The sequence below is a fragment of the Cannabis sativa genome, chromosome 9, assembly GCF_029168945.1.
Source record: "Cannabis sativa cultivar Pink pepper isolate KNU-18-1 chromosome 9, ASM2916894v1, whole genome shotgun sequence".
Taxonomy (NCBI): domain Eukaryota; kingdom Viridiplantae; phylum Streptophyta; class Magnoliopsida; order Rosales; family Cannabaceae; genus Cannabis; species Cannabis sativa.
The window spans coordinates 21,860,829-21,879,942 of NC_083609.1; the positions used below are offsets into that span (position 1 = coordinate 21,860,829).

The window sequence follows — 19,114 nt, forward strand, 5'->3', positions numbered from 1 at the left end:
TTTTCCACTTCGCACTATAAGGTTACTGACTTGACTGTTGGAGTGCCTTCGGCCGGCACCACCCCGATGTCCCAAGGTTTCACGGTCATCTGTTGTCTTTGTTCCGCAGGTTGTCGGTGCCCACAAATGCTCATTACGATCATTGTAGATTTTAGCGTCTACAACTATGAGTAACCTTCACATTTATCACTAATATTAAGTGTGTAAGAGATGTTACACATCTTAATTTGAAATTCATGCTATAAGAGTTATGGTGTGTGTATGAGTTACATTTGAGTCGATAACATCCATGAGGAGTTATTGTTAGACTATATATATAGTGTATGTAATATAGCATATACAAATGATATGAAATGCGGAAAATAAACTGTAATCATATCAATAATATATGCAATGAAAGGATCGATGTACCTCCAGCCATTGATCTTTGAGCTTCAATCCCTGCGATAGCTTCGGTATTGGAGTTCGGGCTTCCTCGCTCTCTCAACTCTCTTTAGATGGAATTTGCTAAATGAATTCAGAATGAGTGAGGAGCTCGGGGACCGAGACCCTATATTTATAGGTGAGATACTCCATCAGTATCTGCGCCACATTAATTGTCAGAATATTTTGACAATTAATTCAGGAAATCAAATCAGGTAATGAATATAGAAATCTGACCATATATAGAATATTACATAATTGATTTTGTCCAGATTTAATGAATATAAAATATTCATTTATCAGAAAATCAATTATTTATTTATTTCCTTAAATAGAAAATCATTTCCTTAATTAGAAAATAATTTCCATAAATAAAAATATTCTAATATTCTCCCACTTGGTCAGCATTTAAACTAAAATATTCAAACCCAACGTTCCTCATTATATAATAAACATACGAATCATAGCGACATGTCCTCATTATGAATCGAGTATTATCTTCCATGTATTACAATACATTTATTATATAACAATGTACTTTATGTGGCAATGTACTTAAGTGAATAAACCCTAAACCTTATGTTTATTCAGGTCCTCTGAAATTTTTCTCAAATGTAAAATTAAGATGCGCATAAATATGAGAAAAATCAAAATAAGAGTTTCATTAATAATAACTTTATTTGTACAAATTACATAAGGGAACCAAGTCCCATGTTCTCTACATGATCCTTGAATTTATGAGGTGGCAAGCCTTTTGTCATAGGATCGGCAATCATCAATTCAGTGCTAATGTGTTGAATGACCACTTTATTTTCCTTAACACGTTCTCTAATAGCTAAGTACTTAATGTCGATGTGCTTGCTTCGACTTCCACTTTTGTTGTTCTTAGCCATGTAAACGAAATTTGAATTGTCACAGAACATCTTTAGCGGCCTTGCAATGGAATCAACCACTCTAAGGCCTGAAATGAAACTCTTTAGCCATACACCATGTGATGTAGCCTCAAAACAAGAAACGAACTCAGCCTCCATAGTAGAAGTAGCAGTCAAAGTTTGTTTGTTACTCCTCCAGGACACAGCTCCACCAGCAAACATAAACACGTAACCAGATGTAGATTTACGTGAATCAGTACAACCAGCGAAATCTGAGTCTGAGTAGCCAACTACTTCTAGATTGTCAGTTCGTTTGAACATCAAATTGTAATCCTTAGTACCCTGAAGATACCTCATAACTTTCTTTGCAGCTTTCCAGTGGTCTATCCCCGGGTTACTCTGAAATCTTCCTAACATTCCGACAGAATAAGCAATGTCGGGTCTTGTGCACACCTGAGCATACATTAGGCTTCCGACAGCAGAAGCATAAGGAATGTTCTTCATTTGTTCTCTTTCAAAATCATTCTTTGGGCACTGGCTCAAATTTAATTTATCACCCTTCATAATTGGAGCAACGCTCGGTGAACAATCTTTCATATGAAATCTTTCTAAAACTCTGTTGATGTAGGCTTCTTGAGATAAACCTAAGATACCTCGGTATCTATCTCTATGAATCTTAATGCCTATGACATAGGATGCTTCACCCATGTCTTTCATCTCAAAGTTCTTTGAAAGAAATTGTTTCACTTCACGTAGCAACCCTTTATCATTGGATGCAAGAAGAATATCGTCCACATATAAAACAAGAAAACAGATCTTACTCCCACTTTCCTTAAGTAATGGTTTTATTTTAAAGTTAGAAAAGACCTTTTATGTACCAAGTTTCTCTAGAAACTTGATTTCAGTTTCAAGACTTATACCCTTTGGTTTTTCCTTGCAGGATATTCAAAATCTAAGGAAGAGATGACATCATGAAATTTTAAATACCATTGACGGGATGCTTGTTTTAATCCATAGATGGACTTCTTGAGCTTGCATACCAAATCCTGACCTTCACTAGAGGAGAATCCTTCTGGTTGTTTCATGTATACCTCCTCCTCTAGATCACCATTCAGAAAAGCAGTTTTTACATCCATCTGCTCCAGCTCTAAATCAAAATGAGCAACTAATGCCAAGATGACTCTGAGGGAATCTTTCTTTGATACAGGAGAAAAAGTCTCCGTATAGTCAATTCCTTCCTCTTGAGTGAATCCTTTAGCAACAAGTCTCGCTTTGTACCTCTCAGTGTTGCCTAATGAGTCTTTCTTAGTTTTATAGACCCATTTACAGCCAATGGCTCTCGCCCCATTAGGCAACTTTACAAGTTCCCAGACTCTGTTGCACCTCATAGAATTCATTTCATCATCCATAGCATTGTACCACAATTTTGATTCTCTACTGTTCATAGCTTGTAAAAACGTTTCTGGATCATTTCCAATTCCAATATCAGATTCTAATAAATACACAACATAGTCTTTGTAAATCTTTGGTTTGATAGGTCTAGTAGATCTTCTTAAGACTTCACCAACAGGCTCTTGGGGAGCGACGGTGGTTCGGCGGAGTTGTTCAACAGTTGCAGGCAACTCTTGAACATTTTGATCTACTGGATTATCATTACCAACTTGTGGATCTTCAGTGATTGGTAATGGTTGTTGAACATTCGTTTGAACTACAGGAGTGTTAACCATTATCAATCTTGCTTTTGAAGTGGAAGGTTCTGAAGGATCTTTCTCAGGACCTAAGTCCTTTGATTGATCACTCCCACTGATCAAGGCATTCTCAAGAAATTTTGCATTCCTTGATTCCACAATTCTTGTGCTATGAGATGGACAATAAAACTTGTAACCTTTAGACTTTTCAGCGTACCCTATAAAGAATCCGCTTATGGTCCTTGGGTCCAATTTCTTCTCTTGTGGATTATATATTCTGACTTCAGATGGACATCCCCAAATGCGTACATGATTCAAACTTGGTTTCCAACCTTTCCATAATTCAAAAGGAGTTTTTGAGACTGCCTTTGTTGGAACTCGGTTTAATATGTACACGGATGTCTTTAATGCTTCAGTCCACAAGGATTTAGGAAGATTAGAGTTGCTACTAAGCATACTCCGCACCATGTCCATTAATGTTCGGTTTCTTCTTTCTGCAACACCATTTTGCTCGGGTGTACCGGGCAAGGTGTAATGGGCAACAATCCCATTTTCTTCAAGAAACTTCGCAAATGCACCAGGTGCTTGTCCATCTTCTGTGTATCTACCATAATACTCACCTCCTCTATCTGATCTCACTATCTTAATTTGCTTGTTGCATTGTTTCTCTACTTCAGCTTTAAATATCTTAAAGACATCTAATGCTTCACTTTTATTATGAAGTAAGTAGATATACATGTAGCGTGAGTAATCATCTATGAATGAGATGAAGTATTTCTGACCATGTGACTCCATATCTGGACTACATATATCAGTATGTATGATTTCTAATATTTCAGAACTCCTATGGACACCAGTTTTGACAGACTTGGAGGTTTGCTTTCCCTTAATGCAATCCACACAAGTATCAAAGTCAGTAAAATCTAAGGTATTGAGTACCCCATCTTTTACCAACCTTTTAATTCTATCAATGGAGATATGTCCCAATCTCCGTGCCACAATGTACAGGAATCCTCTTTCATAACACATCTCTTAGTGCCAGCGTGAACATGCATAACATTATTAGTGGTATTATTTTGTAAATTAAGGCAGTAAAGACCATCAGACAAAATACCATTTCCAACACATTCAGATTTATAATATAAATTGAAATATTTGTCTGAAAATGTAAAGGAAAAACCAAAGGGTATAAGTCTTGAAACTGAAATCAAGTTTCTAGAGAAACTTGGTACATAAAAGGTCTTTTCTAACTTTAAAATAAAACCATTACTTAAAACTAAATTGCATGTTCCAATAACTTCCACATGTGAGCCCATCTTGTTTCCAGATAAGATGCTTTGCTCACTTGCCACTGGCTTCCTTAGATTTTGAATATCCTGCAAGGAATTTGTTATGTGAATTGTTGAACCGGAATCAATCCACCATGTGTTAAGATTAACATTAGCCATATTAGATTCATAACATACTAAGGAAATTGGATTACCTTTGTCATCCATCCATTTCTTGAAGCCATTTGCCTCCACTTTTAGCATGTCCCTTTTGTTTACAAAAGAAACATTTGATGGAATCTTTCTTTATGGCGGCCTTGGGAGCCATGGGCTTTTTCCCTTTGTTCTTCTTGAATGGCGTGCGTTTCTTAGGTTGAGTGGTTAGGTGAACACTTTCTCCTTGCTCTGTAGGAGCACGGCTTCCTCTTGAACACACATGGTCATCAATTCATTGATAGTCCATTTTTCTTTATGTGTGTTGTAGGAAATTTTGAAAGGCCCATCTTGTGGAGGAAGATTGTGAAGGATGTAATGAACCGGGGAAGGTATCGGGAATGATAACGTCGAGTTTCTTCAAATGAGCGGTGATGTCCCTCATTTTAGAAATGTGTTCTCGAACTCCTTTAACACTTGGGTGAGTTTTGTGGACGAGAACTCTTGGATGAGGTTGATGAACAAGGATTTATCTGAAGTGTCAAACTGCTCATCCATAACTTTGATAAAGTCTTTCACCTTCTCAGGTGGCTCCACCGATCCACGCATTCCCATAGGAATTCTGGACATAATGAACATGATGCAGAGACGATTAGATTGCTCCCACTTTTCACGCAGTGCAATCTCGACGGCGGTGCTAGTATCGGTGATAGCGAGTGGTTCATCTTTCCTTATTGCATAATCCATGTCAGTGCAAGCTAGGTGGAGAAGAACTCGTTCCTTCCAGATTTTGAAGTTGTCACTCCTAAGCTCAGGGATTTCACTAGTGATTTCAGCATATTTAGAGGTGGATGAAATAGCTGCAAGAATAGGATTACAAAAAATTTAGATGTTAAAAGAATTGAGGCTTTAATGAATTCATGTTTTACCAATGTAGAAACATGATGAAGATGAAAATTTTATTAAATCTAAAATTGCCTGTGGGCTAAATTTTAAATCTAATAAAATTATATGAACTTTATGATAGATTTAATGAAATATTTAATTTAGATTAATGGAGGAATGAAATCTATCTTTAATTAAAATTTGTGATAACACTATTAAATCAAATCCTCATAACTCCCTGTGGGGTAAATTAAGAGAATTTAACTTAATATATTATCCTAATTAATTATAAAAATATAATAAAATCCCTGTGGGGTAAAATTATTATATCCAAATAATTAATTACAAGTTTTGTCCATTAATGTGAATTTTAATTAATATATAATTTTATATAATTAAAGATGCTGTGGCTACTCCCTAATTATAAAAAATTATATTTTCACTTTAGACATTAGGTATTGGGCTCTACCTAAAAGTAATTTCGTTATTAACATAATAGACAATCACTGAGATTAGTGCTCCTAGTGTGGTCGTCCGAAGATCATTAAAAACCGTTCTAGATATGAGCATTTGTCCTGTGTTCATGTTTTCTTATGTCAAACCACAAAACTACTTACATTTTATTCATATTTTATTCATTTTATAAAGTTTTATGAATATTTTATGAATAATTTTATGAAGTTTTATGAAACTTAATTGCTAAATAAAATATTCAACCTATCTTCATGTTTGAATATTTTTAAATATATCTAGCACTATAAAAGGAATTTATGTATAGCATTTAAATCATACAAATCTAAATTAATTGCATTAAACATAAATTTGTCAATTAAATACAAAATAATACAATTAATGTATGATCATTAATTAAATGCAAATTCCTTAATATGAAATTAATGGCAGATTTTTCAAAATTAATTTAGACAATAAATTACATAAATTTGGTAATATATAATTAAATGCACAAATTAGCACAATTTTTACATGCCTAAATAAATCATGTAATAAATTACCAAATTTAAACAAATTTCCATTTTCAATTTATACTATATATATGTATTAAACAAAAATGGAAAATTAACTAAATACAATTTATTGACTAAATTAACACACAAAATAGGAAAATAATTAATATTCCAAATAAATAAAAAATTTATCAAAAATTCGGAATTTTTCCTTTTTATTTTTTTTTTTTTGAAAAAACCACTTTTCGTAAACGACATGTCGTTTTTGCAAAACGCAAAAACGACACGTCGTTTTCACTCTGACGGGCGCCGAAAAGAATGAATAAACGACACGTCGTTTTCCCCCAAAGGGAAAAACGACACGTCGTTTTGTACGATGAAGAGTCGCCAAAAAAACGAAAACGACATGTCGTTTTTCACAGTATGAAAAACGACATGTCGTTTACTACAAACGACAGCTGAAATGAAGGCCTTCAAACGACACGTCGTTTTTTGACAAACGACACGTCGTTTTTTGACAAACGACACGTCGTTTTTTGGCAAACGACACGTCGTTTTTTGGCAAACGACATGTCGTTTGCGTCGTCTTCTCCAACCAAACTGGGTCGATTTTGACCCGTTTTTCTGCACGCGGGTCCGTCGAACCCGACCCAAACCCGATCGGAAATTGTGTTTCCGACGACCAAAATGCGTGTTTTCAAATCTAAATGGTTCTAAATCAAATAATAAAGAGATCCACATAGATTTTATGCACAAAAACACGAAAAAATATATACTTTAATATCACGAAATATCCGAAAAAGTTTTAACCGAAAAAAATTTCCATCCTTAAGTTTTTCAATAGATTTTCAATGCTTAGATCGATCTATAATACTATACGAACATAGCAATATATTTAGAATTCGAAATAAACACCAAAAAATAAAAAATAGAAAAAACTCAAAATGGACCGATCGTGATTATATATATATGCATGTATATATATATATGCATGTATATACAGGGGCGGACCCACATTGTAGCGAGGGGGGGCAGTCGCCCCCCCTGAAAAAAAAAATCGAGAAAAAAATGTATATGTATTTTAATTAGTTACAACATATATATGTATTAAAAGATGATATTTATTGACATAATAGTAACCTTGGTGTAATGGTTAAGGTGGTTAATAAATAGGTTAGAGGGTAAAGGTTCAAACCCCACTAACTACACTTTATATTTTCTTTTTAAATTTATTTACGCCCCCCCTCACTTTAAATTCTAGGTCCGCCACTGTGTATATATCACATAAATAAAAATGAATATTATGATTATTATTATGCGATAAAACATATATATAATATACAATATATATATAAGCATATATACACGGATAAAATATATATATATACACGTACGAGTATGAATTTGTATGAGTATATAATATATATGTATATATGAACAATATGAAAGATATATATATGTATATACTGATGAAAATGTATATATAATATAAATGGTATAAATATAAATATATATATATACAGAACCGAAACAAATATGTATATATATGAACAGTATATGTATGTATATATATATATGAAACTCAAATAAAATCAAGGCAGAGATAAATCCGCTCTGATACCAACTGTTAGACTATATATATAGTGTATGTAATATAGCATATACAAATGATATGAAATGCGGAAAATAAACTGTAATCATATCAATAATATATGCAATGAAAGGATCGATGTACCTCCAGCCATTGATCTTTGAGCTTCAATCCCTGCGATAGCTTCGGTATTGGAGTTCGGGCTTCCTCGCTCTCTCAACTCTCTTTAGATGGAATTTGCTGAATGGATTCAGAATGAGTGAGGAGCTCGGGGACCGAGACCCTATATTTATAGGTGAGATACTCCATCAGTATCTGCGCCACATTAATTGTCAGAATATTTTGACAATTAATTCAGGAAATCAAATCAGGTAATGAATATAGAAATCTGACCATATATAGAATATTACATAATTGATTTTGTCCAGATTTAATGAATATAAAATATTCATTTATCAGAAAATCAATTATTTATTTATTTCCTTAAATAGAAAATCATTTCCTTAATTAGAAAATAATTTCCATAAATAAAAATATTCTAATAGTTTTGAGTTTGAATATAAAATGGTGATATCCTAAACACTATATAAAGAAGTTTAAGGTGCTCATATTGAGATGAACCAAATTTTCTATCAAGAAAACACTTTGCTAGAAAACCTTAAAAGGCTTGATAATTCCCAAAACTATTTTCATAAGAGTTCCCTTAGTGCTTAGAGATAGGGAAAAATAAGCTTTTGGACAAATGTGTAATACTTTGTTCAAATCATGATGATCCTCACTAATCTACACTCAAGGTTGTGAGTGGGTGTATACATATATATTATTCTCTTGTTATATATATACATATATTATGTTACATGTGTTGTAATCTTCTCTTCTACCTTTTATATATATGCAATATATATAGTGTATATATGTGTATTGTGTAACATATATTTAATCAATCTCTTTTATTGTCCTTGTATATTATTTTTACTATTTTCTATTGTAATAATATATCTAACATATAATATAATATTTATAACAGAAAAGAGTATTTTTTTGTTTGAATTGAATTTCGAAGCATATTTTCTAATAATGAATAAACTTGATTTGTATTTTGTACTTAAAAAAGAAAAAAAAACTTGATTTGTGTAATTTTTTTAGATATAGAACATTGCCATTGTTTAACGTATGCATGGTGACATAATTAGGATGTTAACGTATGGTGTACTACATTGAAAATATCTAATACAATATTTATTCGGCTTGGCCCATTGTTTGTGAGTGGTATTAAATTATTAATTACTCTCAATGCATTATTGAACTTTGTATTTATTTTGTATGGTTGGGAAATGGCTACATAATAATACAAACCGTTCATCATTACAAAATGGATAGAATTCATATCGTTATCATTCATCAACCATTGTTACATTTATTTCCAAACCAAAAGGAAAATGTTCATGCTTATATTATAATAGAGAAATGAATTGTTCAAACATAAAGTCATTTGTTACTTCAAGATCATAATATACATGTCAAATTGAACGAAGAAATAATCATTACAATTTACAAGTGGTATTGAATGTTATGTAATTTTACACATTGTAATAATAATATTTAAGGGAATATGTATACTTTCTCATCAAAAAAATGTACATTGTACATTTTATACCATATACAAATTTTATTGTTAATTCCTTCTATTTTAGCTAAAACTAAAAATAAGAAGAAGATGCTTTCAACAACAATAAGTTTCAATCACGGCATTAGACTTGTAAGTTTACTTCACTTCCCGCTTCTATTCTCTTCCTCCTCATTTCGACCTTTTCTAGTCGGAGCAACCTCATTCCGATCATCCATGGCGGCACCGGCGATGCCAACTCCTCCCGCGGCCAAGAAGGTGGAGCACAAAATGGAGTTGTTTGGCGATGTTCGAATCGACAACTATTACTGGCTTCGAGATGATTCTCGTTCCAATCCTGAAGTTCTCTCCCACCTCCGGCAAGAAAATTCTTACACCGAATCCGTAATGTCTGGTAAAATTTTAACTCGTTAATATATTCTCGAATTTTATCATAATGCGTGGTTGATTCATTGATTGGTTTGAGTAGGTACGAAAAATTTGGAATCGGAGCTGTTTGCGGAAATTAGGGCACGGATCAAGGAAGACGATGTGACGGCGCCACTGCGAAAGGGGCCATACTACTATTACGAGAGGACCTCAGAAGGGAAGGAGTACGTTCAGCATTGTCGTCGGCCTCTGCCACATTCTCAAGCTCAGGTTCCTCCTTCGGTCAACGATGTGATGCCTACTGGGGACGATAGTCTTGAACATGTAATCTTAGATGAGAATGTTAAGGCTCAAGAACATGAATATTACTCCATTGGTGCTTTTAAGGTTAGTCCCAATCACAAATTGGTTGCTTATGCGGAAGATACGAAAGGAGATGAGATATATACAGTGCACGTTATTGATGCTGAGACTGGAGCTTTGGTGGGAAAGAATCTGACTGGTACGACATCGTACATTGAATGGGCTGGTGATTCGGCTCTGGTGTATATCACCATGGATGCGATTCTTCGTCCAGATAAGGTTTGTTTAAAGAAATCTTGCTGTGATAGTTCTTTAATTGAATAAAAGTAAAACATTCGGCTCTGCGGAAGTATCTGTCTGCTTATAGTCCAAGCACTGTCTTTTATTTTATCTTCAATCATAAACGCTGTATAATCAGTAAAATGATGATTATTAAGATAATATTTGAATTGACCAGAAAATTAGTGCGGTAGGATTTTCATTTTGAACATTATTTCATATGTTTTATTTATTTAGCTTACAGTTTAGGGAATGCTTTTTCCTCTTCTTTTCTATTTTTTTGTAGGTGTGGTTGCATAAGTTGGGCACAGAACAGTCAAATGACAAGTTACTTTATCATGAGAAGGATGAAACTTTCTCGGTTGATCTTCAAGCTTCTGAGAGCAAGAAATTTTTGTTTGTTGCATCTGAGAGTAAAACAACAAGGTTCAACTTTTACCTTGATGTTTCAAAGCCTGAAGATGGGTTGGTGGTTTTGACACCTCGTGTAGATGGCATTGATACTTCTGTCAGCCATCGAGGGAATCATTTTTTTATTACTAGGCGAAGTGAAGAATTATTCAATTCTGAATTAGTTGCTTGTCCACTGGATAACGTATCTGAGACAACACTTCTTATTCCCCATAGAGAAAGGTAATGCTTCTTTTCCTATGTCAAAATACATTTAATGACCTAAGGGATGACCTTATGTTAATCCAAACAGATGTTTCAGTTTAGGAATTAGGATAAGCGATTTGTTTTGTTCTGTAGTACATAAATGGAATTTTTATTTAGATTTTTGTAAATTATGGTTTAGTGAGTTATATTGATAGCTTTCTGTAAATGCAGCTATGAACTGATTACCCTAATTGATTATTTATTCTTTATTTTCTGCTCATGTTCAAATGTTCACGTATGCAATGAGTTTGGTGATCACTATCTCTTTACATTTTTAGTGTGTATGTTCTTTTTACTGTTTAAATGGATACTTTCTCAATTTTTTCCTTTTTCAGTGTAAAAATTCAGGATGTACAACTTTATAGTGACCACCTCGTTATATGTGAGCGTCAGGATGGTCTACCAAAGATAACTATTTATGGTCTTCCTAATGTTGGAGAGCCACTTAATCGACTTCAGGGTGGCCGAGCTGTTGATTTTTTGGATCCTACATACTCAGCATATCCTACAGAATCAGAATTTTCTTCCAGCATTTTAAGATTCTCCTATAGCTCAATGAAGACACCTCCATCAGTTTATGATTATGACATGAAGACAGGCATTTCTGTTTTGAAAAAGATTGAACCTGTAAGTCATATTAACATGTTTCCAAAATTTACATTTGTGTTTTTTGAGACATGACTTAGATGATGACACTTTTATCGTTTTTGGCATATTTGCAAGAATAGTGGAACATTTAAAAAAACGAAAAAAAAAACAGAAAGAAAGAACATAATTTCTTCTCTGTTAAGATCACTGTTTCTAGTTACTATAAACACACACACATGAGCATTCACATATGCACACATATAGATAGGAAAAAGTATATATGACATAAAGAAAAAATATCCTCTTACTCTTTATAATCTAGTTATGGCTTTTGTACAATTTTAAACCCTTGTTACAATGGAAATGAGTGTAATTTTGTTTGTTTTCTTTCCTTCTTGTTGAGCAACACTTCTATTGATAGGGCACACACCTGCTTGGTAAGAGTAAACCGTTATTTTCTTTATATTTTCCAAGGTGTGAGATTCTCATAGCATACTGGCCTTTTTTACCCCCCCTCACACTCACATCTCCTTTAAATTCAGCACTAAATGAGATAAGGAAGCTCACTGAAAATTTCTCGAAAAAAGTTGCATATTATCTATTGTGGAGAAGAGAGCAAGAATTTTATCCCAAAATAACAGGCATTAGAATGAACTACGGTGTTATACTTCAAAACAAGAACAGAATTTTTTCAAGAGTTATAAATGTGTTACTTTCTTGAACATTTTGAAAAATTTAATTTCAGAATACTGTTTAACATTATAGTTTGGAACCATCAAAATATTTGGATAGGCATTTTCTTTTGGATAGTAAGATTCATTTGACTTACTGGGAGTTAGGCATTTAATTCGAGCTCTTTAGGTGTTTGAACAACTGGAGTCTTGTCTTAGATCACAACCCATTTCATACAAGATAGCTGAATTCTTAACCAAGGATAATTGATGACCGTACATAAGTACACATTTTTCAAGATTCCAGTATGGGACTTTTTCTTATGGCATTCTTACTTTGCCATTATGCCATTTTGATTCTTCAAGTCCTGACTCTCACCAGATGAATTTTAGATTGAGGCTGATCTAGAAAAAGTGATTATAAAACTTGAGTATGGAATTTGTTTTTATATTTTTTTGGTCAAATTTTTTTATATGGATGGAAAGCACATTGAGGATGTCAAATTCGAATTTTCAAAGGGTCTGATAGGATATTATGAGCTCTTGTAATACTTGGATGTTTTGCAATTAGGTCAAATTCACATTTCTGATTAGTCTGATAGGATATGAGCTTTTATAGTACTTGGATTTTTTTTCTTTCTTTTTGCAGTTACTTTTACATTTGTGAGTAGTCTGATAGGATATACTACATAGAATTGGTTACAAATAAATCATCGTCTTCTATGGAAATGTTTTGACATCAATATTTCATCTCTTTTCCTTTTACTGAAATATTTAAATAATAATTATTTTTCTCTGCAGTTTGATTTTCATGGTTGTAACCTTTAACCACTGTTATTTTGGTGAAATTACATTTGTTAAATTTATCTACTTTTTGTAAAGGTTTTGGGTGGTTTTGATGCGTCGCGATATGTGACTGAGAGGAAATGGGCCAGTGCTCCAGATGGCACTCAGATTCCAATGTCTATTGTCTATCGGAAAGATTTGGTGAAACTTGATGGGTCGGATTCTTTACTACTCTATGGCTATGGTTCTTATGAGGTAATATAATAAGTTACGTATTGAATTGTGTATTCACATTATAGAGAATCTGTTTCATCATATTTGTTTTTTTTTTCATATAATCATTCTTGTTATGTTTGAATGGATTTTGTTTCTTGAAAACATTTCACATTAACTTATGAAACTTTCTCGACACATTTGTAGAACATGTGATCTCCTCGTAGAATATTATGCTTTTGAATTTGATACTGTAGTTTTATCTAAATGGGCTGTAGTTAGGTTTTTGTTCAGTGCTGTTAAGTTATACGAACGTTAGTCAAAATTGAAGCTTGGCTGTCTGGTTTCTTTCTTGTGTATGATTTTAATTATTTTATCCATCTCTCTCTTTTTTTTAACCTTCAAATGTTTCTTGTAATTTATTAGTTACAGTTAGCTAGTGCTGTCAATTTAATGTTTGTTGGTATATATATTTATTAGTGTAATCTTCTTAGTCATGCACTCGCAAAAATTGATGGGAAGGCAATGTTTTTCATTTTGCTATTTATACTACTCAAAATTCATAACCTTCTTATAAACAGGTATGTGTAGATCCCAGTTTCCAGTCTGCAAGATTGTCTTTGCTAGACCGAGGATTTATTTTTGTTATTGCTCACATTCGTGGAGGTGGTGAAATGGGTAGGCAGTGGTATGAGAATGGAAAGTTGTTCAAGAAAAAAAATACTTTCACAGATTTCATTGCTTGTGCTGAGCATTTAATAGCAGAAAAATACTGCTCAAAAGAACAATTGTGTATCGAAGGAAGAAGCGCAGGAGGGTTACTTATCGGTGCTGTTCTTAACATGAGGCCTGATTTGTTCAAGGCAGCTGTTGCTGGAGTACCTTTTGTAGATGTTGTGACCACAATGCTTGATCCAACTATCCCCCTCACAACTGCCGAATGGGAGGTACTATTTTTTGTCTTGTGATCAATTTTTAAGTTATGCATTTAATTCTCTTTTCTTAGAACATATAATTAGGAACTTTATATTGAATGAAATACTTGTATGTGAAAAATTTGCATCGAGGGCCACGGATTTTTTTTTCCTTTTCATGGTAAGTATAGTTTAAGTTGTTCCCTCGATCTCCTGGGGTTCTCACAAGGCCCGCCACCCTAATAATCACATTTTCTTTGCTAAGCACCAATTATTAAAGCAATGTTTACATGAACTAGTCCATAAATTTTAGATTACAAAAATCTTAAGATGCTGCTTTCTTTCTCTTTTACTGGATTTTATTTATTTATTTATTTTTATTTTATTTGAATTTACAGCTTACAGGTTGTTTAGGTGTAATATAGTTTTACGGTTTATCTTATTAGTCCACATCTTGTGGGCTCTTGTTTTCTTAGGGACAGCAGTTTGTGGGTTTAGACGATTTGACGCTGTTTCATTTTGATTTGTTTATGTTTCTGCAGGAATGGGGTGACCCTCGAAAGGAGGACTTCTATTTTTACATGAAGTCATACTCTCCTGTAGATAATGTAAGTTCAACTAAAGTTTGCCCAGGACTAACATTGACCAATAACATTGGGTTGTGACAGCCATCATTGTACGAGTATGCTGATCAAACTTATATCCTTAATGTTGGAGCTTGATTTTCTTGTAATCATTTTGTTTACAGGTTAAGGCTCAAAACTATCCACACATTCTTGTTACAGCTGGTCTAAATGGTAATGTTTTGACCTGAAGAAATTTCATTTCTTTCTTAATCCGTTCATGTAGTTCTATTTTATCAATAAGCTATAAAACTGTATCTAATCACTCTCATGGCACAATTGGTATTCTAAAATGAAAGGACGTTGCTTACCATATCATGTACGCTTATAAATATTTTCACACAGTAGAATTATTAAATTAAAAAAAAGAGACAAGTCCGCTTAACTATGCATATGAAAATAGTTTAACTCATGATTAGGAGGTATTTCTAGGTTGGCATATCAGATGTGTGTTGTTGATTCCATCCATGTAACTGACATAGGTTTGGTCTATTTCAACAGATCCACGGGTTATGTATTCAGAACCTGCTAAGTTCGTGGCAAAACTAAGGGAACTGAAGACTGATGATAACATACTGTTGTTTAAATGTGAACTTGGTGCTGGGCATTTTTCCAAGTCAGGGAGGTAAACTTCTAATCTCAGTTTATTTTGTTTTTTTGATTCTCTCTTTTATTTATTTATATCTTTACTTTTCATGGATCAACAAACACGAGAGAAACCTTCTCTTTGTTTTACATTTCCAAAATTAAGGAATATCTTCTATTCTGATGAATTTCTTTCTGCACTGTTTTGTTGGATTGCAGATTTGAGAAGCTCCAAGAAGATGCCTTCACGTTTGCTTTCCTAATGAAGGCTCTCAGTAGGATTCCTGCCTAGGTAAGAGGTTTGAGCGTAACGCATTAATTTTGTGGATTTTTTTAAGAGGGTGCAGTGCAATATTATTTTTTTTTATTTTTTTTTGATGAAGAGGTGGTGCAAATAATTATTAGGGTTCTTAATATTTGTTGTATGGCAATGTGGTCAGCTGAATACTCTACCCTTTTCTTTATTAAGAATCAGTGAATGCAAATTTAAAATTTTACATAACAATAATAATTCTGAATTTTGCAGCAAAAATACTTAAGTTGCAAAAACTGACCGACTTAAAATTTTATTTTTGGAGCTTAATTGTTATAATAATATTTATATTTACTAGAGATAAAATTATAATTTTTTTTTTTGTGAGAGTTTTCTTTTTACTATTTTATTGTATAATTATTTAATTCAAAAGAAGATATTTAATTTTTTTTATTGGAGCCCCAACACTACTTATAATTGTGTTTATATAACATAAAACTAGGTAATATAGCCGCTCTTTGCGCAACTAATTTAATTTTTTTTTAGCATAATAACAAAAAATAACTAAAAAAATAATTTTAATAATAATAAAAGTAAAATTATAGTTATCTAATTTTATATTATTATTAGTAATTTTATTTATTAAAAAATAAAACATCATAAGAAAAACTCAGTCTATTTACAATTTACTATTGTTATAAAAATAAATAAATAGGATAGTGTAGGAAAACATTAGGGGTATCATATCTTACCTGTTATCATTACCATATCTTGCTCGTTATTATCACTGTATTTCATATGTTGTCATCATCGTAGCTCACTTGTGGTCGCTACTACTGCCTTTTTCGATAGATTTCATCTTGAATTTTAACATTTTCTTTAACATTTTATAGATATTGGATCAAATTCATTAATATGTTTTCTTAATTATGTTTTGTTGAGAATCATGGGGTTCCATCTCACAACTAATTGGTGATGAGTGGAGTAGCCCATGTTCTTATATATGACTCAATATTTTTACATTTGATCCATGTGAGACAATATTGTCCAATATTTTCCCTCAAGATGATAGCTATTTTTGTTAGCCAATCTTGAATCACCTTATCATAAGTAGTGCCATTTACTCACTTTTTTTTTTGTTTATTTTGCGGCTGGGAGTTCCATTTGCTCGCTTATTCTTGTTCGCGGCTGGGAGTACCATTTTGCTCGCTTGCGACTGGCTAACTCTTTGATAGGTGTGGATCGAAAACCCGTTAGGGATATGACTCTGATACCATGTTGAGAATCATGAGGCTCTATCTCAAAATCAATTGGTGATGAGTGGATGTTCTTATATATGACTCAATATTTTTACATTTGATTCATGTGGGATAATATTGAGCAATATGTTTAAATATACAATTAAATTTAAATTTATTGGAAATTTGCGGCATAAATACTTATTTTGTTTGTTTTGTTGCTAATAAGTATCCAATTTTTTAAAATTGCGGTATTAATACTCAAAACTTGATTATCTCAAACTTTCATTGGTACCCACTAACTTATGTTAGTTTAATCCAAATTAAAGAGGTTTTTTTCGATTTTCTGTCTCTAGTCACAGCTATAAACAAAGGAAAGGTTTTTTTCAATGAGCTGGGTGTGCTTTTTGAGGATGTCATAGCTTTATTGTCTAAACTCCCGGGAGCAGTTTTGTCCCATGTGGCTCGGAATATGAATTCTGCAGCACATGGTTTGGCAAAACATGCTCTTCGGTTAGACAATGAGCTATCCTGGTTCGAGGAGGTGCCGCCGCCGATTGTGGATTGCTGTTTTGTTAATCATGTGTGATCTGGATCACCGCGTCAAAAAAAAAAAAAAAATTACACGTGGACAATTCAGATAATTAGTGTTTTTTTTTTTTTTTTCATTTAAAATAAATCTTATTTGTTAAAAAAAACCTAAATCCTCAAAACCACCTATTCTTCTTCCTCATCGCACCACCCAAGAAACTCATCCCTGCCAAACCTTTTAAGCAATTAGCCTGTTATTTATGACTAAAATTACCATATTTTGTAAGAAATTTAATTATATTTATACCTATATCTAAAATTGCAGGTCAGTGAGAAAGTTTTCTCTTTTTCTAATTGACATATAAAATCTTGTAGTGGGGAAGAAAAAATTATAAGGTCAGTGAGATGGTTTTGCAGTTCGTATGTTTCTTGCATCACCCTCTCTCAGAACCTTGCTTTGGATCTTGGATGAGTTTAACATCATTATTGGCAAAGAAACGGAAATAATTGTTGGCGATAGGTTTTTTTTTTTTTTTTTCTTTGGCAGCAGGAGATTTAATTTATGGCTTTGGGACTTGATTTCAAGTGTGTGATTGGGGGAAGGGTTTCTCCGGTGATGCAATGAAGTTGTGGTTTTTAGATTTCAGATTTAGTTTTATTTTTAACAAATCATATTTATTTTAAATTAATTATTAGGTAAAAAAAATGGAATAATCTAGACTGTCCACGTGTCTATTAAACTAACAGAAGTTAGTGGGTACCAACAGAAGTTTAAAGAATGAAGTTTTGAGTATTAATGCCGCAGTTTTTAGAAATTGAGTACTTATTAGCAACAAAACCAGCAAAATAGGTATTTATGCCGCAAATTTCTCTAAATTGAATATGAAACATTATTCTTCTTAATGATCATTTTTATATCCTGATCATTTAAAGTTGTTGTATCATTATATATTGAGCAATTTTTACTAATATACCAAATTAACAAATTAATCTACAGTTACCGAATAAAATAAAAATACTATATATATATGTATATCCCTACCAAAATTTAGGAAAAAAATTCCTACCGAACCAGAAAAAATAGGATCAACCCGTGCGTATCGTACTGCCAAACCGTATATAACGATTTGAGAACAAAAAAAATAAAAAATAAGAAAAAAGAAACCTTCGAAAATTCAAACCTCCACAACCTGTGCCATTGAAGCTCTGCAACTTTCGAACCTGCAAAAACAAAACACCATTAAAGCTTGACAAAAGCTTTGATCAACAAAAATCAAAACAAACTATACAGTTGCTAATCGAAGGTGCCGAGATCACTCATCATTAAAGCTACTTGAAGCTTTCGTCATCAAAATTCAGTCATTCCTTACATAAAACCTTCGATCAAACACTTCGACTGTGAGATTCAAAAACTACTCGAAGCTACTCGAAGCTACTCCAAGCTACTCGAAGCTACTCGCAAATGTCAGATTCAGTCAATACTACTCGAAGCTACTAAGACAACACTTCACAAGAACTGAACTTTTGGAAAATAAAAAAACTATGCTTCCTTCGATCGTTTTAAGAATCATCGTTAAACAAAAGAGATATCACGTTCAACCTCTGTACACTGGAAGAGAAAAAAGCAACATG

The 19,114-nt window shown here is 32.9% G+C and overlaps 1 protein-coding gene across 1 annotated transcript; it reads left to right on the plus strand.

The window, feature by feature from the left end:
* The first annotated feature begins 9,219 nt into the window (after positions 1 to 9,219).
* On the plus strand, positions 9,220 to 17,149 carry LOC115722225 (uncharacterized). The gene is made up of 11 exons (XM_030651377.2): positions 9,220 to 9,866; positions 9,942 to 10,423; positions 10,710 to 11,056; positions 11,416 to 11,707; positions 13,222 to 13,380; positions 13,920 to 14,285; positions 14,795 to 14,860; positions 15,001 to 15,049; positions 15,377 to 15,500; positions 15,680 to 15,752; positions 16,872 to 17,149. The coding sequence occupies exons 1-10, from the start codon at positions 9,458 to 9,460 to the stop codon at positions 15,750 to 15,752; spliced, it is 2,367 nt and encodes a 788-aa protein (XP_030507237.2). The 5' UTR covers positions 9,220 to 9,457; the 3' UTR covers positions 16,872 to 17,149.
* The last annotated feature ends 1,965 nt before the right edge of the window (positions 17,150 to 19,114 follow it).

Excerpts from the sequence above, each read along its gene's own strand:
- LOC115722225 (XM_030651377.2), top strand. The coding sequence starts at position 9,458 with ATGTATACTTTCTCATCAAAAAAATGTACATTGTACATTTTATACCAT. Across the intron at positions 15,050-15,376 it reads TGTTACAGCTGGTCTAAATG|ATCCACGGGTTATGTATTCA; the intron begins GTAATGTTTTGA and ends CTATTTCAACAG. Across the intron at positions 15,501-15,679 it reads CATTTTTCCAAGTCAGGGAG|ATTTGAGAAGCTCCAAGAAG; the intron begins GTAAACTTCTAA and ends GTTGGATTGCAG.